Source organism: Herpailurus yagouaroundi, unplaced genomic scaffold (genome assembly GCF_014898765.1).
Source record: "Herpailurus yagouaroundi ecotype Mexico unplaced genomic scaffold, PumYag 189, whole genome shotgun sequence".
Classification (NCBI taxonomy): Eukaryota; Metazoa; Chordata; class Mammalia; order Carnivora; family Felidae; genus Herpailurus; species Herpailurus yagouaroundi.
This window is the reverse complement of record NW_024412420.1, coordinates 13,069,008-13,095,804: the sequence shown is the minus strand read 5'-3', so window position 1 is coordinate 13,095,804 and position 26,797 is coordinate 13,069,008. Positions and strand designations below refer to the sequence as shown.

Genomic DNA, 26,797 nt, shown 5'->3' with positions numbered 1-26,797 from the left:
ACAAATGCCAACGCGGCTTCTACCTCCTGACTTAATGAGGGCACTGTCCCAACTGTTCTTCTGTCTGCTGACTCCAAGCACCCTGACACGAAACTCCCCAGGTGACAGTACGCACAGACCAAGTGGCCCATTCAGAACTCCCAAATTAAAAGCAGGCTGCTGACCAACAAGAAGTCATAAGGGCTGAATTTCACAAAATAGGGCGTCCCCCTTCAGGAGTGGTACTTCCCTTTTTTCAAGGGGCCCTGAGGTCAGAATCTGGAGGGAGTATGGCATGATGCTTACTCTCTGCCATAGGCAACAGTCCCGTAGTCACACAGAGCGAAGAAACCCTGGGAGCTCAGTTCAATCCTTTGCCAATACACAACTGTCCCCCATACTCACGACAAATGGCTACCCCTGGCCTGTACCTTATCAGATCAAGCCCCTTCCCATATCAGGGCCTTTATGCTTATTGGACCGCTTGCCCAGAATACTCTGCTCCCAGATCCTCTTCTGACTCCTTGATATTCAGATCTCAGCTGAAAGGATACCTCCTCACAGGGGCCTTCCCTGATCATCCAAACCTAAGTACCACTCTCCCACCCCTAATCACTAAACTTCACCAAGTTTTATTCCTCGTAACAGTACAGTCAACTGAAATCAGCCTATTCACTTATTTACATGTTTGCTGTCTGTCTGTCTCTCCCTATGAGCATTGCAGCTCAGCGAGGTCAGGGCCAGGGACTATCCCGCACAGCACTTTTCCCAACCTACTTTGGGTACTCAACAAGTAGACAGATATCTGCTAAGTGCATAAACAAATGGGGGAACTCACTAACGCCTCTGGAAAACCATTCCACTTTTGGACCTCTCTGTTAAAACGGTTCTCCTAGGGGCAGCTGGGTGGCTCAGTCAGTTAACCATCCGACTTTGGCTCAGGTCATGATCTCACGGTTTGTGAGTTTGAGCCCCACATCGGGCTCTGAGCTGACAGCTCGGAGCCTGGAGCCTGCTTCGGATTCTGTGTCTCCCCGCTCTCCGCCTCTCCCCTGCTTGCACTCTGTCTCTCCTGTCTTTTCTCAAAAATAAACATAAAAAAAAAACCCAGTTCTTCTAAAGTTGGACTAGAGTCTAGCTCCTTATAACTTCCATCCACTGTGGTCCCTGGAGCCACACAGACTAAGTTCAACCACTCTTCCTTTGTATTTCTTTCAGCCATCAAGCCCCTCTCACCTCAAAACTTCTCTGCTCCGTGTTAATCATGTATTCCCCATATGATGAAGTTTGGGGCCCTCGGCCACCCCAAGCCCACCCCTGAACGTGCTGTGAGGGTTCCTCCCGAGGCACGGTGCCTACAGAAGCAGTGCTCTGACTAAAGGGTCCTAATTACTCCACCAGGGTGCCACTGTGCAGGTGCCGCCGTTCCCTCCTGCCTTCCCTTCCTAATCTCAACTGCAAAGCCACCAAGCAGAGAAATCCTCCCAGACATCGGAGCATTTCGATGTTGTAGGAGTCGCTTCCGAGGGCATACAACTTGCCTACAACTGAAGATACGACAAGAGACTGCACACCCAGCCCAGGATGCTTTAAGTTAAAGCTACGCAGCCTCCCAGGGTCACCATTTCTTGATCACTCTCCTTTCATTCCTTCTCCTCTTGTTAATCTTTACTAGGCCACCTCACATGCTTTCCACCAAGAGCACAGGCTCAGGGATGTCCAGAGCTAAGGGGAGACACACAGCTGGGATCACCTTGGTCATGGCCCAGGAAAACCCGTGGGACATAAACGCCAGTCGTCACGCTCTCCAGTTATAAAGACAGCAGAGAGCACGGGGAGATGATGGCTCCCTTGGTTCTAAGGCTGTCACTCTGCCGGTTTTTCCCCTAGTTTGCTCGGTGTGGGAGGGGGCACTGGGAACAGAGAAGGTTAGAGGGAAGCAGACATAGTGGGTGCTTCAAGAGGACACTCTACGCAAAGGGGAAAGACGGGGGATCACTGCACCCTGCAGATCACCGGAACGTGAGATCCTGCAGGTAATCCACACCACCAAAAATCACAACTCTCTGGCAATTTTGTTCCCTACTCATCCTTACCTTTCAATGCTCACGTAACTGCAATTTAAGAGACTAATTACCATTCATCTGCACAAACCAGTATTCCAAGATATTTTATGGGGAGAATAAATGACTAGAAGTCAGTTAATGTAGTGACGGGAGAACAGCCACTTAGATAAATGAATTCCTTAGCTAATTCACTTACTCTTTTCAATAATTTACTTTTCAGTGGTCCGGATGGAAATCTAAGTAGAAGAGTGAGCTTTTTTGCTCTCGCCCTCACATGCCAAGCCATGGGACTCGGGAGTTCCCACTGAAGCACACGCCTGTTGCAATTAAAGGCACGTCTGCCTCCCCTTTGATGAAGTTTCCTCCCCTTTGGTGTCCTGTTTTACACGTCATTTGTGCAACAGCAAGAAGAGTGGTCAAATTATGAGAGAAGACCGCACACTTACACTTGTGTGCCCTCCTCCTTATTTATATTCAGTGATTAGCTTGCATGCTGCTTGGCAAATACTCTTGAGGCCTCTCATGTCTATCTGTTCTTCTCCCATTTGACGTATGTGCCCCCTGGACCCCATGACCAGATCTGGTAACTGTATGGGCAGATGCCTGGATCGAGAGTATACGCGTGGGGTGTGGGGGAGGGGGGCGAGGCCGACGATGATAACTGTCCAGAAACACTTAGCTGGGCAGCGAGACAGAGAGCTCATACCCTTGGTGGCGACTAGCAGGGGGCCCCTCGCTACGTGGAGGGTTCAGCCTCTTGCTTCTGTTTGGAAATGAGCTGCGCTTCCTTTAGAGACAGGTACACCTCTTCCTGAGGATCATAGTAGTAGAACTTTCGGATATAAGAGATCAGAGGTCTGTGAACACAAGAGGGATACACGTAAAGTGTTACATACAAAGATCGTAAACAAAAGGCCGCTTTTGTTCAATCCTTCCTTCTTCTTCAACCCCTGGATGGCCGAGACTACACAAAAAACTGTCGACCTAAGAAAATTCCCACTTTCTCACTTATTACAGTTCTGTCTCCCTCCCTCTTACCACCTCCACTCCACTCTGCATAGCGACTGCAGAAGGGAGGCTGACACACACGCACACACCTTCCTCCCTTCTGGCTGCCGGCTGACATTTCCAGAGTTGGGTGCTAAGACACGTGAGAAGTGAAAGGGCGACGCCTGTGAACACTGACGGCACGATCAGCTGGCGGGCCTCACTAACATTTACAACCAACCCTCCATTCCATTCCCGCCCCACCCCTAGAGACCCCACTTTACTTAGGCAGTGGGAGATCCGGGATGTGATCTATCCGGACGAGCTGTCGGATTCGGAATCTGCAAAGGTGCTGGAGGGATTTGACGTTGCTGAATCGAGACACCGGATAGAGCAGCTGGACTGGAGTTGGAGGCAGTCCTTTGGGAACGAAAACCAAGAGACATATTCAGAGGGAACAATGCAGCTAACTACCACTGCCCTCGTGAAGAGAATCCAGGGAAGAGAAATGGGGCTTCTTTACAGTTCATATGTGCGTTCTGTGCAAAAGCTCCCTTCCACAAAGACCTGCTGATTTCCATTGTCAGAAGTATTACCGCTGTGTTTCACTCAAGGGACTCTACTCGCCCCCACCAAGGGCCCCCCGAGCATTACTCGTGACAGCTGACAGTCTTGCTCTTCAGAACAGCCCAATGCAAAGTGCCAAGCCACAGACTTGACTTGGAGCCAAGTGGCCAATCCCAGGCCCGAGGCTCTCAGCGAAGGGCAAGAATCAAAGCATCCCTCCTTGGAACGGGACGTACTTGCGTAGCACATCTAGCAGCATCCTGCACGGGACAACTGGGGCTGCTCAGAAGGGTCCCCAGCCGATTCCAGCTAAGAGGCTGGTAAGCAGAAGGCAACGGCTGGGATCAGAGTTTATAAGCCTATCACTCCTACCATTTACTTCAAATCAGGACAAGCAGGTTTAACCACCTCTTATTTCCCACACACACTGCCCCCCTCACCTCCTCCCACCCTTCTTGCTCCTGAAATTTTAGCCCGGGTGCAGGAACAGAAAAAAAAAGAGGATGCTTTTAAAAGAGAAGCAACTACAGTAGCTTGGGCAGGCTGGAGTCAGTACTGCTCCGTGCCAGAGTGCCTGCTGACTGATGCCAGCCAGGCCCAAGGGGAGTCCCACACCCTGGTTTCGTCAGCATCAGCAGGCTTGGTGCTGGGGAGTTCCAACCCCCCTCGAGAGTCAATGCCACAGAACGGAGACCTCCAGAATGGCAGGAACACGGACAACGGCTCAAGGGAGCAAAGAATATTCTGGTTCCGATACACAAGGGGCTACTGGAGGCCAATAAGCAAACTGCTCTCAGAAAGCAGCTCAGGTGCAAAGGCTTTGAAAGAATTCTTTTCTCAGTCACCGTCCCATCAAAAGAAATTCTGTAGACACAACTTGTTGGAAAATAACACATCTACTGTTTTTGGAGTTCAATTTCAAACAGTTTTAAAATTTTGTTTGAAGGCATGAGAAGAAAAAATTAAAGCTTGTGGACTATCTCCCAAAGCCTTTTCGTGGTCATTGATAATGGACTTTCTGAAAAAGAAAAAAGTCCGAATACGTATTCTGCTGTTACCACATGGGGCGCCTGGGTGGCTGAGTCGGTTGAGCACCCGACTTCGGCTCAGGTCCTGATCTCCTGGCTCGTGAGTTTGAGCCCAACGTCCGACTTTGCACTGATGGCACGGAGCCTATTTGGGATTCTCTCTCTCCCTCTCTCTCTGCCCCTCCCCTGCTCAGGCTCTCTCAAAATAAGTAAATAAATAAGTTTAAAAAATTAATTTAAAAAAAGCACTTAACTCAGGGGTGCCCGGGGGGCTCAGTCGGTTAAGTGTTGGACTCATGACTTCGGTTCAGGTCATGATCTCATCATGGTTTGTGAGTTTGAGCCCCACGTCATCGGGCTCTGTGCTGACGGCACACAGCCTGCTTGGGATTCTCTGTCTCCTTCCCTCTCTGCCCCTCCCCCAGTTGTTCTCTATCTCGCTCTCTCAAAATAAATAAACGTTAAAAAATTTTTTTTAAACTTCTAACTCGGGTGCCTGGGCAGCTCAGTCAGTTAGGCATCCGACTTTAGCTCAGGGGTTCCTACCCTGCGTCAGGCTCTCTGCTGTCGATCCCCTGTCCCCCTGTCTCTCTGCCCCTCCCCCTCTGGCACACACTGTCAAAAATAAACGTTAAAAAAAATTTAACTCATTTAGTCATTAAAACTATACTTTGAGGCAGATATACTATTATCCCCATTTCATATATGATGAAACTGAGGCCAGGCTTAGAGCACTCTCTCATGGCACAGAACCAACAAAGCTGGCCTGCCATGAACCCCCGCTCTGAGGAAAAGCTGAGCCCACAGAACCTCAAAGGAAGGTTCTCCAGGAGTCTCTCCAGAGCAACTCTCCCTCTGTTGTCTGACGGGGGCGCTGTCCAGGGCAGCCCCAAGCACTCTGATTCATGACCAGCTGCTCTCAGTCTTCTCCTTGCTCCTACCCCTTCAATCCTAGGGCTTATATTCTGAAGCACTGTAGCCCTCCTCCACCCACATGGTTGGTCGTCTCCTCCCACCCGCTATTAAAAAAAAAAAAAAAAATCACACATGGATTTCTCTCTTGAATATATTTAAACTCAAGTGGTTTTAAAATGGTATTGGGTTCAAAGGCCTCTGAATTTACCCTTTCTCTCTCTTGCATTTTAAAAATATTCTTTAGTGAATTAAACTATGGCAAACAGAAAGCTTTTGGGGATGGGTTATAATAACGCTAAATTCAACATGATGTTTCAGAGATAAAGGTAATTTATGTATCTAATTATTTATTCCCAAAGACACAGTACTATCAGACTTGTGCTTAAAGAGACCAGGATAATATGCAGCAAAAAATTATCTGATTGTTTGCCTACTTGAATTTTAATGACCACATATACTTGCCTATTTAATTGTGTTACTTATAGCCTTAGGTTCACAAATAGCGATTTGAAACCTGTTAATTCTCTGATATCCCCTGGTGTCAACCTGACCATTTACTGTTTGCCTCCAAACACAGCAAACAACTGGAGCTCTTGCATCCAGAGCATGTTAAGGGAAGAGGTTAGAGATGGAAATAAATCCAAGACGACACCAGGTCAGCTGAAAGGGAAGGGACAAGATCGAACAGTGGTCATCAGGACCTTTCCTCTGGTCCTTCATACCAGGGGACCTGGGCTCCAAATACAGTTTCCAGCCACTTCATTATTTTCTCTCCCCCTGCCCCCCCACCTCAAGGACCAGGTTAGGGGTGACAAATCTCTCCCAAGTCTGAGTACCCCAACACATAGGTCTTTCTGCCAAACCAAACTCTTTCCTGAAGACCAGAATTATCCAGCTCAAAATGTCAATAGTACTGGGAGGGGCACCTGAGGAGCTCAGTTAAGTGGCCAACTTCGGCGCAGGTCATGATTTTGCGGTTCCTGAGTTCGAGCCCCACACCAAGATCTCTGCTGTCAGCATGGAACCCACTTTGGAACCTCCGTCCCCCTCTCCTGCCTCTCCCGCGTGGATGTGCTTTCTCCTTCTCTCTCAAAAATAAACAAACATTTAAAAAAAAAAGAAAAAAGAAATCCTGGGATACAGACCTGTCACTGAACAAACAATTATAAGATTAATGATGGTTACAAAAGAGAGACCTATTTCCTTAGAGTTGTGTAATTCAAAGTGTGATTAAAAAAACGAAAATTTGGGGAACCTGGGTGGCTCAGTCGGTTAGGCATCCAACTCTTGATTTCAGCTCAGGTCATGATCTCACTTCTGTGGGTTCAAGCCCCGCATTGGGCTCTGCGTGGACAGTATGGAGGCTGCTTGGGATTCTCTCTCTTCCTCTTTCTCTACCACTCCCCCACTCATGTTGTCTTTCTCAAAATAAACAAACTTAAAAAAATTAAAAACAAAAACAAAAAAAAGGTATTGGGGTGCCTGGCTGGTTCAGTTGGTAGTGTGTGACTCCTGATCTCAGGGTTATAAATTCAAGCCCTACACTGGGTGTAGAGATTACTTAAAAATAAAATCTTAATGGGGTGCTTGGCTGGCTCAGTCGGTTAAGCATCCAACTCTTGATTTTGGCTCAGGTCATGATCTCAAAGTTGGGAGATCGAGCCCCACATCAGGCTCTGTGCTGACAGCATGGAGCCTGTTTGGGATTCTCTCTCTCCCTCTCTCTCTCTGTCTCATCTCCCATCACTTGCTCGTGCACTTTGTCTCTCAAAATAAACATTTAAAAATAAACTAAGGGGCACCTGGGTGGCTCAGTTAGTTAAGCGTCCGACTCTTGATTTTGGTTCAGGTCGTGATTTCACATTTCATGAGTTCAAGCCCTGCACTGGGCTCCGCGTTGGCAGCATGGAGCCTGCTTGGGATTCTCTGTTTCCCTCTCTCTGCCCCTCCCTGCTCATGATGGCTTTCTCTCAAAAATAAATAAACATATAAAATAAAATAAAATAAAATAAAATAAAATAAAATAAAATAAAATAAAATAAAAATCTTTTTAAAAAAGATTTTCTTTTCATGTACTTCACAGATGACAAAGATTCTCCCAACTAATAAAGATATGTTCACTTTCAGTTTGGCTCGAACAGCATCAGGAGTTCTGTGTTAATCCAATCATAGTCTCTCTCTGAGACTGCTGCCCCGTAGTATAGGCATTTGGTTTATAACTGTGGAATGGACCAGACTGAGATGCAAACAGTGACCTCGGATCTGTGACAATCACGCTCCACTGTGCTAAAAAGAGATAAGGGGGAAAGCAACATCAGGTGCCATCATTTTTATTTTCACTAAGGGTCCCTCCCCTGATGTCAATTATTACAGTTGTTCTAATTTCCTTCCTTCTGCTCCTTACTTGCCACCATCCAGAACTTTCCCATTAGTCCTAGCTTTATGATTCCTAGGATCCCTAGCATCCCTTTATCACCAGCCTGCATGCCCTGTTAGTGCAGCCAACTCAGAAAAACTTGACTTTGAATCCTGGCTCTGCAATTCACTGTACCTCAGTTTCTTAATCTGTGCGGAAGGATGGGAGGGAGGAAAGGGAGAAGGGATACTGCAGTATGCCTTTAAGATTTTGTAAGGGTTTGGGGCATGTGGGTGGCTCAGTCTATTGAGCATCCGACTTCGACTAAGGTCATGATCTCGCAGTCCATGAGTTCGAGCCCCGCATCGGGCTCTGTGCTGACAGCTCAGAGCCTGGAGCCTGCTTCGGAATCTGTCTCCCGCCTCTCTCTCTGCCCCTCCCCCATTCATGCTCTCTCTCTGTCTCTCAAAAATAAATAAACATTAAAAAAAAATTTTTTTAATAAATAATAAAAGATCTTGTCAAGGTTAAATGAAATAATACCTGGCCCCTGGTAGGCATTCAGTTACCATCATCCCAAAGTCTCAACAAATAGGCTCCTTTTAAAAACTACGGAGTTAAAATCCCTGGTGCCAGCTGAGAAAGCTCAACCCAAATGCTAATGACTACCTCTTCTTCACACCAAGTCTCTCACAGAATCAATCTCACAGAAAGTCTAGACCTTTACAACAGCAAAGGAGGACAGCAAACAACGGTAAAGAACACTGGCTTTGCCCTTTGTCCCAGTCGTTCTGAGAGCGGTCACTTACAGTCTAGGAGCAAATACTAACTCTGCTTTGCCTTCTCAACTTGATTACAGCTCGAAGTGCAAACAGATATCCTATCTGCAGCATTCCTCATGGGTCCTAAAAAGACACCCTCCACTAATAAAAACACTGCTGTCTTCCCTGTAGTCTCCACAAATCCCAGCAAGCTCGCGTTTCACTTTGCTTGCTGTTACTTTGCCCCGTTAACAGAGTGGCGGCGAATAAAGCGCACCGTTTGGAGTTAGTTGAGCCTGGGTCTGAACTCTGACTTCAGCACTCATCAGCTAAGTGACTTTTAGAGTAAGGAACTTCACTTTTGAGCCTCAGCCTCAGTTTCTTCGCTGGCAAAATGAAAATGGTCTTACCTATAAACGGACCGATCTATTAGGTTGTTGTAAGTAATCAGAGAGGTTTAAATAAAGCATCTGAGACAAAATAACTGGCACACAATACGATACGATACGATCTCAACAAATAGTAGCCGTTGTTCAAAGTTCTAGCCGCTTAGTTAACAATGGTAAGAATCTTAGTTAAAATTTCTGCACATTTGTAGAAGGAAACGAGCTATACCAGAGGAGTCCAACAAAGTCTCTCAATACTCTACAAGTAGATACATGCTCCAGACTTCAGAATCCTGTGAGAGGATTTCCCTGGTTTACCCATAAACACAGCTGCGTCTCTGCCCTTGTCAATCTCCGCCGTGCCTTGTACTGAGTTTTACATGTGCTTCTGCCTTTATCTTCCTACCTGTCTCCCCTTTGAGGAAACGAGGTCTCTGAGGGTAGAGATGTTGCTTATTTTTGATAATGATAACCCCCAAAAGCCACAAACTTTTTTTTTTTATCAAGTTTGACTAGCAATTCTTTTTTTTTTCTTTTTCTTTTTTTAAATTTATTTATTTTCAAGTTAGTTAACATACAGCGTAGTCTTATTTTCAGGAGTAGAACCCAGTGATTCATCTCTTACATGTGACACCCAGGGCTCATCCCGAAAAGTGCCCTTAGTGCCCGTCACCCATTTAACCCAGCCCCCCAAAAGCCACAAACTTAAAAAAATTGCTAAAGAGTCAATTCCTGTAAGAAAGGATTCTAACTTTTCTCTTTAACCAAGTCAACTGCATGAGACCCAACTGTGTTGACAGCGCTGAGGCAAATACTAAATGAAGTGAGAATTAATACAGTTCGCACCCTGTCATGCCTTATTTAAATCACCAAGATTATAAAACACATTCCTATAACCTGGCTCAATCCTGTTACTGATGTTCTGCCTGAGGCTCCACTGGGAACTTCTTTTTAGAGCAATTTCCTGGCAGTCAGTGTGTTTAAGAATCTTAATTTGATTCACTGGGAATGTATAAAGTTCTCATTTTCAGTTCTGTTTGTAACTTACAAACTCCTCAATTAATATGCTTGTTTTGCTTTTCCCCAGCCCTATTACAGCAGGCTCTTTCAAACCATTCTTTCAGTAAAGTTTATTTAGATACCGCACTACTAAGTGGGCAGAAAGACTATGTAATCGCACTAGCAAGGACGGGAACTTCCCAGTGCACCCAGATGGAGAGACATCTTTATAGTCAATGCCGGTAGAGACAAGAGGCACAACAAAGACTACCTACTCTTTAATAGGAAGTTTAGTGCGGAAGGACAAAATCCACAGCAGACTGCCACTGAATTCAGCCTCCTTGACACACAGCATTGGCTTTCTAGTGAATACTCTTGTAGCTTCCCTGTTCCCATAGAAATTGCCTGAGCAAGTTCTCACCTCTCTGCTTCACACGGAAGTGTGAGATCCCTGGTTCAAGGACAAGGAGACACCTCTGAATGTTAAATATTCATCATAAGACACCTGGACATCAGAGGCGGGATCCGTTTTCTCATTCATGTGGTCAAAAAAGCAAAGATTCCTTCTCAATATATTGAAGGATTAATGTTCAAGGGCAGGGGATGAACCTAACCACTAGACTCTAGGAAGAGTGGTTACCATAAGAGCCAGAAAGAAAACTTCAACAAAGTATGGCTTTTTCTGGGGAGAAGGGGGGGCACATTTTGGTACTGTACTGCATCATGACCATGTTAAATAATTAATGTAACTATAGCCTTACCCGGAACCCTGGATCTCAAGAAGTAGAGAAACTTCCCGTTCTTGGAGTGCATGATGGCTCTCTTAATGAACTCCACCACTGATTGACAGCGATCCTCAAATTTAGGATGACACCACAGGCTGAAAGTTCCTGCCACGGCAAATTAAGGAGAGGTAAAAATGTAGAAACTTACTTTCAAAAGATCTGGGAAGTTACCTTGAACGTTTTAATAATTCTCAGTTCTGGGAGGGTAGTTTGTGGGCAAAAGCTGTTGGACAAAGGTCCTGAAGCCACCTGTTCCTGTTTGTTCCACAATGAATGGGAAGAAAAGATGTTGCCTCTAATAAGATATTAGAATGCACACTAATCCTTAAATCATGGACCATAAGAAAAGACTTCCATAGCAAAAGCAAGTTTAAATGACATCCCCTCTAAAGATCTGTCTACCTGTCTTCAAGCATTCATGGAATAGTTGGGGAAAGAACGGAACAGCAGTTCTGCAAGTCTCATTCATTCATGTGTTAGGCACAAAAAGTCAAATTCTAGGTCTTCTTTAACTTCTAAAATCCCACTCCCGCCCCAAACATGTTGCAAAGATCCCACCCCAAATTCTAAAGTCCCCAAAGCCAAAGAAAAAAACAAAAACCCAAGCACTAAGTGCAAAGAATTCGCCCACAAAAGGGACAGAATCACTGAAGAGAACTGCAGATTTGAGTCTCTCCGGCCACTCTTACAGTATCACTTAAAAAGATGAAGACAGATGCTCCATTGCAAACTGGCAACGGAAAGACCCACACGGCTTCTATTAAAAATCCCACTCATTCAAGAAAGAAAAGCCGCTTTGAACAAAAAGTAACTGGAGAACCATTTGAAAGTTCTCTCGTTACCGGCATCTCACCTATCAGGGACCTAGAGGTCAGGCATTTATTCATCATTCTCCTAGCCTAGTCATTCAGTATTTTCACAGATTTATAAAAATACTTCATTCTGAAATGCTCTATTTTGCATGTTGTTTTTCTGCTGGTCTTATTTGGCGCTTAGGAGGGCACAGGCAGTCTATGCCACGGTTATCTAACTAATTCTCAGGTCTGTGGACCAAAATTCCTTTCTCCTCATGCATCTTTAAGGCAGAGGCGGTGACAGAGGAAACCATGGACAAAGCTATGCTGGCCTAACACGCTACCTTCCTGACTCGCATGAGAAGCAAACCAGATAAACACAGCACAACATGGCCGAGAGCAGAAAAGACGTGGTGGTGGCTGAGAAGAGCATGAAAAAAAACTCTCCCTTTGAGATGCTGTGTCTAACAGCTTGTTTAATGTTGATCACGTGTGGGGACAGTGTGAGGGATAGGAGGGGCAAGTCCCTGAAACTCCCCAAAGTTCCCTACGCTCAGCAAATTTGTAACATATGCAGTTGTTCTGACAAAGGATGGATTACCGTGTTACCCAGCCCCACCACCTGTGACCATCACAGGTTTCTGGCACATGTCAAACCCAGCATGCCATGATGCGAAGCCAATTCCGACAGTGGTGCTGAACAAATCAGCTTCTAGATGTGACCGCAGCATGAGGCACAAGCAGGCCACAAAGGTGGAGGCACCACTAGGGAGGAAGGCAGAGAGTCTAAAGCATGTTGACCCCGCAAAGTCTCTGAGTTCTGATGACTACATAGCTGACCAAAAGAAATTAACACCATGCTGCTTGGCAGGAAGAGCGGATGTGACTATCAGGCAAAGAAATTCACTACAGAACAGTCACAGGGTGGACACTAAATTCTCCTCTTTGTGTATAGGATTTAATAGAAAGTCTCTCTAGATGTTAAGTTCAATTATGCATGAAGCTTGGGAGAATTTGTCCAGTGGTCCTAGATTATTTCTTCCCTCTATCAAGAGAATTTCACTGGCTTTGCTCTGTTCAGCAGTCTTGTGCAGGCCCTCCTATTTTGGAGACAAAATGCTGAGAATACTTCTAAATGGAACCCTTACCTTCCTCCCTACCCCCGCCAACATTTCTTCTAGTGACTGAAACAACATTCAACTGAGTATGAGATTCTCCTCCCTCTTCATAGTTCCACTTCTACAAATCCTTCCTATGACAAAGCCGGACAGCACAAGGAGAGGCAGGCAAAGGGGGAAGAAGGCTTTCTTCAAACAGCACCTCTTACCTCTGTAGTGCTCCATTCTCGTGTGGTGGGTGATACCCTGTGACCGGAAACTGAGGCTCAGGATATAACGAGGATCAGAGCTATCTCGTACCAGGAAAGAGCCATCTGGCTTCCCTTTCAGCTTCATCTCTGCATCTTCCCAGTTCATTGGTCCCCAGTACCAACCACACTACCAAAGATAAGAATTGGTCAAGTGATTTACAGCACAGGGAAATGTTCAAGTTCTCAGCACAATCTATTTTACCACAGGAGAAGCCCCCTTCTTATCACTTCCTAAACATTTCGCTAGACAAAAGCTAAGAGTGTCTTAACCATTAGCAACGAACGGCAGGCTCGTTGTTTTAGACCTCCAAAGTAACAGAAGAATAAGCCTACAATTGCCTTACTGAAGCCCTCCGAAGAAGAGAAGCGGGAACTGGGTCAGTTAATCTACTGAAGTCAGCTTCAACTACGTAAACATTTCTCCACAACCTCTCTTACCATGTTCAATATTTTTCCTCCAAGATTTAATTTTACAACGTCTCTTATGGAATTGATCAGAGCAGCACAATTGTTTTGGTGCTGTAAATACAGAGGCAAAGATAACTACTCTTCTTCTAAAAATAATGAGAGGAGAGCCCAGTACAGAAGAAGGGGAGTGGGAGAGGAGGCCAGCCACCAGTCCCCAGGCACCACCCACCTTCTCCAACTCTCGAAGGCTGGCTGCAAAGCTGCTTGAGTCGGGCCGGTAGAGGGGACACTGGAGATGCTGGGGGGGCTGGCTGTGCAGGGATTCAGCTGCTCGGATGGGAGCGATCCGGGGAAATGCATCTGCAGGGCAAAAGGGTGATGGTCACTTGTTCCCTCCTTGCTCCCAACCACAAGCAGATCCTCCCCCCAAAACAGAGATGCTAACTGAAGAGGGGCAAGGCATTAGAAGCTAAGCTGGAAAGGGTGGAAGCCAAAGCAGTGGAAAAGAGCTGGATGGGCTGGAACAAAAAGCTGTGTGGGCTCGTGGAAGCTGTGAAGGATGGGTGGGGGCATTTTGCCCCAGGAGAGGGGGAGGGGGGCTGCTCACTAACCTGACTAAGGTGACTACTTCAGGGGCTTCACCAGCCTAGAGCGATTCCAGCTTCTCCCACCTCGAGGTGAAGCGCCGGTAAAGCAGCCTTGGAAATAGTGACTCGCTTACTTGCCCAGGAAGAGGAACCATTTTGCCAGGCAAGTAGAAAAGAATGCCGATTTCATTCATTTTACTCCGTGGGTACTGGAGGCTGGCAAAGCAGGTATGGGCTACTAAAGGCTTGGTACTTATTTACAAGGCTGCAGTAAACATTAAAAGCTTAGAAAAACCAGGGAACTTTGAAAACTTTAACCCTCCTCACCATCCTGAGATTAGGGAAGTTTCCCAAGTGAGATCTACTCCGAGATTGCAAACCAGTCTCAGCAACAAGGAGGGGAAAAATTCAATAGTCTTTTTATCCCTAGCAAAAGTCAGATTCACCTCCACAGGGAAAACGGGTCAGAAAAACCAGTTCTTGGCCTCAATTCCAAGGAGTTCTGGTCCAGCCAAGGGGATAAGATTTAAGCTTTCTCGTAAGTTCTGTTACTTCCATAAATAGACTTCTCCCATCCTTCAAGAGTACGTCACTTGGTACTCCCAACTTTTACAAGGCTTGCCTCTAAGCTAAGCTAACCTGGGGCATGGGGTGGAGGAGGCGGAGGTAGGGGGAAAGACTGCAGGGAAGACCCCATCGGAGCCACAAGGACAGATGTAGGCAGCGTCCCACTGATATCATCTAGAAGAGAGAACAGAAGCAAGAGGTTCAGAAATATGAGCACAGATGAGTGAGGTGAAGCACAGGAGAGGGAGAAGGATCATCAGGCTGCCCTCTGGAGCAAGATGGCCTGACCTTCACCCTGGCTTTTTGCACAGAGGGCAACAATCATCTTAACCTGGTTTCCTCTGTCGAAAGCAGAAAAGTAAGGATATTCCCCAGAGCAGTCTACAAGCAGTAGATTCGGGGCCAGATAAATACAGATCTAATCAACACATGGACAGCAAATGTTACAGCATGCAGATAAGACACCCATTTAACTGCTCAGGGAGATGACAAGGGACAGGGAATATTTGGGTCATTATTAGAAGCTCAGGAGCTTGTTTGCTCCTTCTGGAAAAGAACAACAGGTCCCTAAAACTCACCCCCTCCCACTAAAGCAAGAAGGCAGAGAAGGTCAGAGACCATACCTAGGAGGCTGAGGCTTCTTCTCGGAGGAGGGGGGGGAGTTGGAGGGTGTGGAGAGGTCAGGCCCCGCTGAGAGATGTCCACGTCCACAAGCGACACAGTTTCACCTGAGGGATTCACGGAGCGAGCATGTTATGGAAGCACCTTGCCTGAAGCCGAGGCCGGAAGCGGAAAAAGGTAAAGGGCAAGCAAGAAAGGCTCAAGGTCCTCAGCTCTCAAAACCCCCCAAACCTAATGTTTCCCAGAGCTGGAATCACTCCCAAACACCTGGGCAGTCCATTTTAAATTCTATCATTTCTTTGCCCTGTTAAAGGTCAAGGATTCTTTAGGACAAAAACACGGGATCGACAGTAGAAAGGCCAATTGTGGCTGCGCCACTATGTAACCTTGAACAAGGGCTCTTTATTCAAATACAGCCCACACCATTTATTTTTACAGACATGTATACCAATTTCTGCCTGAGGGAGCAAGGCAAGGAGCTTGTTAGAGGTCCAAATGGACATGGAAAGCAAGTGCCAGAAAAACATAACAGCACGGTAAACTGAACGCAGATAAATGTCCCAATGTGAGCCCCAACTTCTTCTTAAATGGCTTTCCATATCTAGATTTTCCAGAATATTCACTCATAAGAGAAGCAATCATTTCAGCTATCAACTAGCTCCTAACAAGCTGAGGCTACAAAGGCTGAAAAGTGCATTTACAATCTTAATGATGAATTACTTCCACAGTCAGCAAATCAGCTAAGCTCCATAGGAGCCTGATGGGGGTTGGCACATGGTTTCCCTTACTTCCAGCATAAGTTCTATTCTCTGCCATATACACTCCTTCTTGCCACCCAACCCCATCTACCCTCTCTCTACTTCAGTCACCAGAGGGTAAAGGGTATTTTACTAACAAAGGTTGACAGCCAAATTTTGGTAGGTCTGACCTACGGAGCAGAATTTAAGATTTCTCTAATTTGGCCCTTAGGGTGTTATTTCCAACAATTTTTTTTTTTCTCATTTGGGAGGCTGAACCCTTCAGCTAGAATTTTATTATTTCCCAGTTAAGAAAAATGAGGTAACCAGTATCTCCAAAAGGCCAAGAGCTGGGCTTTCAGAATCTAATACATGGTTTTTCACAAAGGTCTTGAGCACTAATTAAGATAAGCAGAAAAGCTCTGCAAGGGGCAGCTGGCTGGCTCAGTTGGTGGAGCATGTGACTCTTGATCTCAGGGTTGCGAGTTCAAGCCCCATGTTGGGTATTGTGCTTACTTTTTAAAAAAAGAAAGAAAGAAAGAGGGGCTCCTGGGTGGCTCAGTTGGTTGAGCATCCGACTCTTGATTTCAGCTCAGGTCACGATCTCATGTTTGTGATACCCCCAAGCCCCACACTGGGCTCTGCAGGGACAGCACAGAGCCTGCTTGGGATTCTCCCTCTCCCTCTCTCTTTGCTCCTCCCCTGCTCACATGCACATGTGTTTTCTCTCTCTCTCTCTCAAAATAAATAAACATTTAGAAAGAAAGGAAGAAAAGAAAAAAGAAAAGCTGGGTTAAAAATCATCAGTGGAGGGGCGCTTGGGTGGCTCAGTTGGTTGAGCATCCGACTTCAGCTCAGGTCATGATCTCACGGTTCATGGGTTCAAGCCCCATGTCGGACTCTGTGCTGATGGCTCAGAGCCTGGAGCCTGCTTTGCATTGTCTCCCTCTCTCTGCCCCTGCCCCACTCACGCTCTGTCTCCACCTCTCAAAAATGAGTAAAAGGTAAAGAAAAAAATTTTTTAAGTTGTTAAACGTCATCAGAAGTTCTTGGAAGCAGGAACCAAAATCATCACATGGCTTAGTGACTGAGAGCCGAGCAGCCCAGAGTAACACAGTAAGCCCAGACAAGCATGTTTACTGAAGGGCCAGAGGTCTGGACGGTAGATATAGCATTTATATAAAATGTGTAATTCAAGAGAGATAAGGCTGGAGTTTTTTGTTGTTGTTTTTTTTTAATTTCTTTTTTAACACTGATTTATTTTTGAGAGGCAGCGTGAGACAGACCATGGGTGGGGGAGGGGAAGAGAGCGAGGGAGACACAGAACCTGAAGCACGCTCCAGGCTCCAAGCTGTCAGCACAGAGCCGACGTGGAGCTCAAACTCACGAACCGTGAGATCATGACCTGAGCCGAAGTCGGATGCTCAACTGACTGAGCCACCCAGGCGCCCCAATAAGGCTGCTTAAAAAACAGGAATACCAAACCTTAAAGTGCAAATGTGGATAGGTGTTCCTTGCTTTAAAGAGGCAACACTGATTAACGAGAAAAACATGCTCCTACAAGATACGCATCTTTAATTCTGGGCTTGGGGTAAGAACAGTGGCCTCCTTCTCCACCTGTGCCTATTACAGACACCAGCACACTTGTTCTGGCAACTTGGGGCACTCCATTCAGTCATGGGGGTCCCACTAGCTTGCTTCTGGAAATGTCCATTCCTAAATCATAATTCTTCCAGGCATCTTTTTGAGGGATACCATCTCCAAAAGAGTTTGAAGTCAGGCCTTTCTGGTTAGTCCGCACTGAGGAGTACTCAGTTCCTGAGACTTCAGGCATCGTGCTAAAGACTTTCTCGACAGCTTACTCAAGCAGGAGCTCTGTCTGGGACTGATGTAACAAAAAGGCTCCCTATCTGAACAAGCTCCCCCACTAAAGAGAAGGCAGTTACCCAGAGAGATTCAGCCACTCTTCTACTTAAGCAACTGTGTTCCCTGCTGCAAGAGGAAAGACTTAAATTAGATGTGATGAAGAATTCTAACAGCTGCAAGAACTCCTGGCCCCTAAAATGGGTAAGACAAGAGTTCACGTAATCCCCTTTGCCCAAAGTCCTTAAAAATAGACCAGATAATCGTGGATCGTGCTTATTAGAGAATCCATGAACTCCCTTGGAAGCAGGGACAGGAATTGTACGCCTTCTAGAGAGTCCTTTATGCACTGTGAGCCTATAAATTTGCAATTCCTACTTTTAATTTATATGTGATGACCCTGAACTAAGCACTGCATAACTGCCAGGGCCACCTAATTACCAGTAAGCAGCCTCTATCTCAAACTATAAAGCATCCAAAGTCAAGAACACATTCCACACCATAAAAATAGCCTCACCCCAAACCCAGCAGTTATGGAATGAAGACAGTAACTGTAGACACGCCTGAAGCTCCCGCCGTGATGCATCTGCAGGTGTTTCCTGACAGGTCTCAGAACACTTCTGCTTTCAGATGTCAGAAGAAAAAGAAAGAGATCACCCTTACCTGTGAACAGCGGGCTGAAGGAGACCGGAGAAAAGGCACTTTGAGTTCTTGTCAACCTGGGTTTCCTAGGGGGTGAGAAAGCACACAGAGAGACAATAATGGAGGGTGGGGGAAATGAACACATATGCATTTAAATCACTACAACACTCAATTCCAGAGGCACTGAAAAACAAAAAGCAAATCCTAGTCACTGTCAGCCACACTGTTGTAATAAAGCCTAACATTTAAAGGGGGAGAATGAAACAAGGCAATTTCTAAACAGCTTTGGCTACACAATTTGGCCTACAAAGCAATGAGAAATCCCTTTGGAGGTCTCCACACCCAGCGTATTACAAGAGTAAAACACCTTGGGTGGTAATTAGCAAGTCCATTTCTAGAGGAGGGAAGTCAGAGGCAGGGTTGATTTTCACAAGGAAGCAAGAAAAAGGCTCTTGACCTGAACAGGTGCCATCTCAGAGCAAAAGTTTTCCCTGTGGCCCTGCCCCAACATGCAGGAGGCCCCCCAGTGAAGCAGGGAAGAGACCTGGCCTTGAGAAGAGCACTACAACAAGCACAAATGTCCCCGAGGTGTGGGGCAGAGCCACCAGCTAACAAGGGGGTGCCCTCGGGTCAGGGGCTATGCCTGGCACCCCAAGAAATGGCCCCTTCCCCTCTCTGAGCTGCCCGTCACACAGCTCCCCCCAGGGCTTCTGGATGCTGCTCCAGGGACCCTGCTGGAAAACCCTGGGACAAGAGGCACCAAAGGTAACTTCACTTTGTACCAATTTCAACTGGCTTTTCAGGGAGAAATGAAAGAAATCCAAAAGACTCTGACAAAGACTTTCTGGAAAGAAATGTGCTAAGCTCAAAAAAACTCCCTTCAGGATGACTGAATTGACGACAAGGGAAAGAACTTGCCGAAATGATAAAAATATGCTATATCTGGACTGTGGCAGAGGTTATGTGACTGAATACAGTTGTCAAAATTAATAGAACGAGACGCCTAAAAGAGGTGAATTTTAGATGGCCATAAATTATACCTCAACAAATCAGACTTAAAAAAAAAAAAAAATCCCATGAACTGAGTGCCTGCCTCTAGGCCTTACACCTGGCTCACCTTCCAAAATTAACTCTACCCAAAGAACTAAATAAAACTTCAAATGCACCATAGAGGAGAAGCATAGGAAGTCCAAAATAGAAACCCTACTTAAAATTATTTGACTTCGGAAGATCTTTGCGTGTTTGTTTTAACACAGATGCCCAAGCTTCTCAAGACTCACTTCAAACAAAATTTCAAAAGCGTCTCGTGAAGACCTTCCTCAGAAACAGCCAAGACGCTGGATTCTTATCTCACACTCCCCTGCATCTTCTTCCGTGCTGAGACTTCTCATCTGATGATGGCGCGCACCGCGCCTGCCCCACCCAAGGCGCGCACAGGAGAGCTGGCCGCATCCAAACGAGACACAGCCACACATGGTCCTCTGTTTGTACAAGTTGCTCATGACAGGCTGCAGCTTAGTTCCAACACTCCAGAGGGCTGCAATGGAAAGTTAATTTCCACTGGACATGAACTTTGAGACTGAAGAGCTTCTAAGCTGATTTTTATGTGATAACTTGTGGGTCCAACGTTAAACTCAGCAAGTAGAAACCTACAGCACTGGCCTCTCAAAGGGTTCGCACCTCAGCCATTTGGCCGTTTGCCTCTTTTCAAAGGAAGCTGCATTACTCTGCCATCTGCCCATGCTGGGGACGCGCCTCTTCGGTGCCAAGCACTGAAGAACGGCAGTACCCAAATGCCCACATCTTGCGGGGGCCTTCTCACTCCAGCTCATCTTCTCCCCCACCCCCGGCATTGTGAAGGAGAAAACCATAGTTTCTAGGATCTAGAAAAAGAAATACGTATGAATCTGAACACAGCCAGAGCCAGTTGAGAGCCCTGGGATGGCTTATTCTGGCAAATAAGGGGGCCGCAGGGCTGGAAGCTTGAAGAGGGAGAAGGTTTAGGAGGCTGAAAGGCTAATAATAAAAATGAGTGCTTCCTTCTTTCTTTGGGTGGAAACGGTCTAACTAACAGTCTAAGGCAGTTTCTGTCTCAAGGATCCTGAGAGCATTCTAATGGCAGTCATTCATGAAAAGACCAATCTAGACAACTATAAAAAACAAAGCAAGGGAACGATTAGCATAAAATTGAGGATGGTGGTTATGCGGGGGGAGGGAAGAGATGTAATCAGGAAGCAACACACAGGGGTCTTCAAAGATACTGATAACATTCTATTTGCTGAGCCTAGCGGTGGGTACCCAAGTATGCAATTCATTATTATTATAGTGCATGGACTTTATGTGTCTTTTGTATATATGAAGCATTTAAAATGGGAAAAGCCTGTCTAAGCTGGATGTGCTGTTTTTGGAAAGCGACACAAATGATTCAGGTCCAGTAACATTTTTAACTAAACCCTTCTATACTACATTCCTGTGTTATTTGCTTCCTCCCCAGATCACCCTGATAAGCATTAGGGTGTAAAGTTAAGTCATCATAACTTTGCCAGTGGGCCACTTGCATCTTAGCAGCAGAAAGACTTGAGGGGTAGGGTGGGGTAGGATTTGGTGGGCTATACCTCAGGTGGCAGAAAAGCACAGGGGCTGCAGAAGACCTTAGGCAAAGGTCTTCTTTGGGGCTAGCAGTCCTTTGTGTCAGCTACGCATGGCTTGTACTACAGAAAACAAAGAGAAGGCCTCTGTCCATTTCCACTCTGCAAATTGCTAATTGTACAGCAACAGATCCCTGGGATAAAATGAGTTGAAAGCATTAGGCTAGATGGGGCCGACAACACATTGATAAAACCACTGGCCACTTCTCAAATTCCCTGAAACCTAAAATATGAACAACGCAAGAATAATGTCCTCCCTCTCTTGTCCATGAATCCCCTCCACTGATGTCCTAAGACTCCAACATGTCCTTTTCTACAGTAACTCCCAAACTAGGATGTCCAAATTTCAGGTTTTGTGGCCACAATTTACCTCTGCCCCTGCTAACGCACACAGTGCCAAGTCAGCCAGCCTGTGCCATTTCCAACACGTCATAAGCCAGTGTCTGTTCATGTGCTACAGGCACAAAAACCATGTGTTCATTTTTACTTCCAATACACAGACATCTGTGCAGCAAGGTCAGATCCAAAACTCCATCATAAACCAAGAACCTATGGAGGGAACTTCCAGGGGAAAGCCAAGAGACGTAGTCCAAGATCTAAAACCTTAAAATATTAGCGGGGAAAATGTCAAGGAGTGAAAGACACGGGCCCAAATGGACAGAGACTTCTGAAGCTAGGTTGCTCATTCTGAAAGAGAGATGCCAACCACAGCCGCTTGGTGAAAAATAGTTGAAAAGATCAACGGAGTATTGACCCAAAACCCAAACATAAAGTCAGAACTTCCTCAGCACACACCATAAAATCATTTTGCTCTCAGCATGTCATGCTATTTCTCAAAAAGACCCCCCTTAGACCCGAAGACCCAAGGAAACAGAAAAGGCTTTCCAATGTCTCCTCACATCTCAGGTCTGTCCACGACAGCAGGGCCCCAAACTGATGCCAAGGCAGGCTGCCTCTCTTTCCAGAACCGTATCTTTTTTCCAAACAAATAGACAGCAAACCACTACATAACCGTTCTCCATTTTTCCACCTCACAACTCTCAAAACTGCCAGTAATAATAGCCTCAACTGTTAACTCACAAAAGACAAACCTTGAAAAATGAACAAGGTACCCATTTCCAACCATGTGTGTATTCCGTGATGATTTGAAAAGGTTAGAGCAAATGCTACTCTTTACCAAATACAAAGGAAGACAATCAGCTCAACATATGTGAAACAGACAAGGGAACTTCACTGGTTTTCCTGAAATAGCAATTCTATATCACACCAAGGCCCACAGGCATCAAGCCCAGCTCTTTGAATTCCAACATATGTGTGTTACAAGGCCTCGCCCAGTTCTCCAGAACAGAAACCTGATTAGTTGCTGGGCCCATTTCTTCCTTCACTTGAAAAGAGTTCTCTAAGCTAATTCATACGAGACTTAAGACTCAGTATATCCAGGCAGGTCCACTTAGCAGACTCTAAAGACCCTGAAAGGAACTAAAGGTTTGTTTCATGTTAAAATATGGAAACTCTTAAGGCTTATAAAATGACTATAGGAAGTACTTTCTAGTGACAGCTGTGGGAAAGGTAGGTGTGAAGAAGGGCACAGAGAATCATACCCAGAGGTTACTGAAAAGCCCCAAATGATACAGCAGAGACCGCAGACACTCATAATTAACTCCAACCAACAATAAGGAGGGAGGCATATACCTTCTGGCAAAAGACTGACATTTCTCACAGCCTCCAGGTCCCTACCAATCAAAACAAGAGAACTAAAATTCCAAACTCATCCTTCTTCCCAACAGGGCGGACTTACTTAGGAGGTGCAGATCCATAGAAATCACACAACTACCCTGGCCAGACTTACCAAGTTTCTCACAGCTGCGAGGCTGCCAACAAGACTGGCACGTAGTAAGCTGTGGAAAAGCTAACAAGCAAATCTAACGGCACCAAATCCTAAGCATTAAAAAAAAAAAAAAACTACCAGTTCAATCTTATTACTTCTCCAAAGGCACAAAATATTCCATCTCAATTTCTCTTGTCTTCAGTCTGTTCCTACAGGGACAGGAACAAGACAAGAATCACTCCCATTTTACAGATGGAAAAAAAGAGGAAGCATGAAGAAGACAAAATTGGCCTACATTCCCCAGCTGATGTTGGAGTTGGAAGGGGAATCCAGATGTTCCTGTTGTTCTCTGTACAACATGCTGCCTCCTAATAGCAGTCAACCAACTGTTCATACACAAATACCTAGCTCTTCTCCAATTCATCAGAAAAAGCCCTTGGACCAAAAAATGTAATTCTCCAGTGCCCTGAACTAAGCTTCTTTGCAGAGCTCCAGCCCAATTTGCTCTGCAGCAGAAATCTGTATTGTGCTTAGTGTGAGGGTTGGTAACAGAGCAGCCAATGACCATTAAATTCTGCTTCCAAAGGCAAAAAACCGTATAATGTTATATGCCTTTTCCTCTTCCTAATCTATTAGACGTAGCAGCCAATTTCACGCCACACCTCATATTTGGCGTCTCTGGAATCTTAGACCAAGTCCTGGTCAATATGGAACAAAGACAAGACAAACCACAAGAAAATTAGCAGTCTATCCTATGTCATTACCCACAGCTTCAATCCTGCCCTCCCCCAACCTGATGAAAATTTCACCTATGCTGGTAAGTGGAGCATCGAATGCAGAGCCTACTACAAAAAAAGCTGTTCCGGCAGCCACACATTTTTCAAGACCTGAGCTCCCAGCCTAAGTTCATTGGGAAGCAAATGCAGAAATACAGGTCTACCTGAGGAGGCAACACACATCAACCTACTGATTTCTTTAGGCAGTCTGGGTTTGGTCTGATCCCCAAGATGAGCCCCTGGCACAGCTGGTCAAAAAGGGCAGCGAAGTCAAAACTGACCCCACACTTTCCTCCTGGGGTACCCAAACTCCGGGGAAAGGAGAAGTCTATGGATGAGTGGTTCCCAGTCCAGGTCACACTTTGGGGTCAAGTGGGAAACTCTGCAGAAATTCAAAATTCTTGGGCCCTCAGACAGACTGATCTCTGCCCAAAGTTCTCCCACGTGATTCTGGTGCACAGTCAAGTTCTCAAATTTATGGGTCTACCCGTTCTTCAGCCTTGGGTAGTGGCTGCCCGTGTGTCTCAAGAATCCATCATATGAACGGCACCAAAACCAATTCCAATCTTTGCAAGAACCCACTCAGCAGTGCAAACCACAATGGCAGTTACCACAAGTCTCACTTCTTGAGACAAAAGTTGACAGCTTTCTAAACCCATATGCACACCCAACACTGGTTGCCACAGTGCTGTCCGTCCTTCAGAAATGCAGAGAAAAAAAAAATCAACATCTAAGTCTGGAATTTTCATCACTTGGCCTAGAACTCAGGCACCCATGTCTATACCTTACACTTAGAATACTCACATGGGCTTGAGAGCAAACTATTTTCTATTCTCACAATGTGTCCGCACACAGGCTTGAGATACCAAGTACATCTAAGGGACCACCCAGGAAAACATTAAAATTTTGAGTAGAGGGTCACCTGCCTGGCCCAGTAGGAAAAGTGTGCCGCTCCTGATCTCAGGGTTTGTGAGTTCCAGCCACACGTTGGGTGTAGAGAGAACTTAAATAAATAAAACTTTAAATAAAAAATAAATTTGGAACAGAGATGCCCAAACAATTGCTGGCCTACAACTGCACAAGTGTGTCACATCATTTGCATGACTGAGTGTGAAAACGGTGGGGGTGCTGGTGCACGGAAAGAATACTAAGCAAGGTGGTTACAACACCAACTTTTTGCCCCAAAGATTTGCCCCAATCATTTCCAGCAACCTCCCTACCAAGAGTAATGGCAGACAGACACCTTGGAAAACTTTAAAATCCAGGCCAGGGTGGGGGTGGGGGGCTGGTTTCAAATCATCTCCCAACAGGAGAGACGCTAACCAGCTGAGGAGTGTCACCGGAGTGGACCCTTGGAGTGAAAGCTGTTCCCACAATTGGAGCTCTGACCTTATGGGCGAGGTCACCACCTTTAGCCCCAAGTCTCTGCCTCTTTAGGAAAAGCATATCGTTAAGAATGGTCAGCATCTTGTTCGCAGAATGAAAGGGAAATGAAACAAGAAAAGGAAGTTTGTCGGCCAGCCCCCCCAGCCAGTCTCACCTCCCCGCGTCCAGTTCCCGGCCCGAGGAGCCTCCCATGTCCGTCAGGCTCGCAGCTGAAGCAGCCAGCTCTCCAGAAGGCCTCTTGCCGGCCCCATCCCCACCTCCGGAGCCGCCGTTGCAGCTCTTCGTGCGAAAGAGGCGACTGAGACGGATTTTGAGGGAGCCCTTCCGAGAAGGGCCCGCGAGTGGCCGGAGGGGCCCGGGAGGAGGCGGGGGCGGGGGCGGTTGCTGCTGCTCCCCTCTACTGAAGCGCCCTGGGGGGACCAAGTCCTGCATCGGGAAGGGCACCGGGGGCAATTCAGGACCCGGGGGTTGCAGCAGAAGCCGGCCTCCCCCTCCTCCTCCGCGGCCCGGGCTGCTGAGCTCCTCTTCCGAGCAGCTGTTCGTCTCCAGGCTCTCGGCCTCCGACTCCAAGCCCTCCAAGACCAGCAGCGCGTCGCTCGTTTCCGTGGGGTCCTCCCCGGCCTGCGGGGCGGCAGCAGGGGGCTGGGGCTGCGGAGGGGGCGGCTGCGGGGGGCACGGGCACGGGCAGCAACCCGCACCGACCGTCTTGACCCCCGGCCCCGCCGGCTGCCCGAGCCCCAGAGCCGCCAACTGCGCCTCCAGTCCAGCCGCCGGGCCCCAGGTCCGCTCGAGCGCCAACCCCGGCGGCAGGGCCTTGGGGTCCAGGGCACAGCGGTGCCGGGGACACAGCAGTTCTGAGGGTCCCGGCTCTGGGGCCGCCTCCGCGTCCTCCTCCTCCGGCGGCCGACCCACGTTGCGGAACACCATCAGCTGCGGCGGCCGGGAGCCCCGCGGACCGGGCCGCGCGAGGAAGGGTGGCGGCGGGGGGCCATGGCCCGGGGGCGGCGGCGGCGGGCCTGGCTCGGGGGCCGCCTCTCCATAGCCGAGCAGGCGGCTCAGGACGCGGTACGAAGCGGCCGCCGCCGCCGCCTCGCCATCCCGGAGCTCAGCCCCCTGCATCGGGGAGAGGGAGGGAGGGCGGGCGGCTGGGAGCCGGGCTGGGGTGGGGACTAGGCCGGGCCCCGCCGGAGCCCCGCCCGCCGCGGCCCCCGGAGCGACAGCGCTAACGGCCGCCGCGGCCTCTGCCTCATAGAGGGGGGCGGGGGGCGCGCGGAGCCCAGCGCGAGCCCAGGCCGCGCGCCGCCGCCACCGCCGCCGCCGCCGCCGCCGAGGACCGCCCCCGGATGGCGTCACTTCCGGGAGGCTATGACCACGCCCCCTCCCCCAGGGCGTGCTCGCGCCTGCCTCCACGGAGCGTGACGTGAGGTGCGGCCTGGGCCGCTATTGGCCGTGGGCTGCTTCTCGCCTGGCCGTTGGTCCCCTGCCCCGACCCTTGCTTTTTACTTCCCGGGCACTGAGGCCAAAGCCGCCCCTCCCCGGTACGGTCGAGGGGCCCTGGAAAGCCGGGTTTAGCCCTGGGGCCCTGGAAAGCCGGGTTTAGCCCTGGCCGAGAGCCGCTGGCCTTGGGAGGACCTCTGATCTGGTCCCGCCTCTGCCGCTTGCGCTGTGTGGCCGTGGCCGAGTCATTTCTACATTGACTATCTGTATCCCTGCTGGCATCCAGTGAATATTGATGGAATGAC

General features: G+C 47.5%; 1 protein-coding gene across 3 annotated transcripts in view; it reads right to left on the bottom strand.

Annotated features, from left to right (window-relative positions):
* SOCS7 (suppressor of cytokine signaling 7) overlaps positions 1-26,207 on the bottom strand; it is a 32,472-nt gene extending 6,265 nt beyond the window's left edge. Inside the window, exons 1-9 of one of the 3 annotated variants that reach the window (XM_040497329.1) lie at positions 25,210-26,189; positions 18,439-18,503; positions 15,178-15,282; positions 14,627-14,728; positions 13,630-13,760; positions 12,951-13,119; positions 10,806-10,934; positions 3,317-3,452; positions 2,752-2,902 (exon numbers count right to left, since the gene is read on the bottom strand). In XM_040497329.1, coding sequence (XP_040353263.1) covers positions 2,782-2,902; positions 3,317-3,452; positions 10,806-10,934; positions 12,951-13,119; positions 13,630-13,760; positions 14,627-14,728; positions 15,178-15,282; positions 18,439-18,503; positions 25,210-26,174 — 1,923 coding nt within the window. In that variant the 5' untranslated portion in view covers positions 26,175-26,189 and the 3' untranslated portion in view covers positions 2,752-2,781. Of the gene's footprint in view, positions 1-2,751; positions 2,903-3,316; positions 3,453-7,663; positions 7,829-10,805; positions 10,935-12,950; positions 13,120-13,629; positions 13,761-14,626; positions 14,729-15,177; positions 15,283-18,438; positions 18,504-25,209 lie in introns of those variants that run through there. The other 2 variants (XM_040497331.1, XM_040497330.1) reach the window with 2 other exon arrangements.
* Between the last annotated feature and the right edge of the window lie 590 nt (positions 26,208-26,797).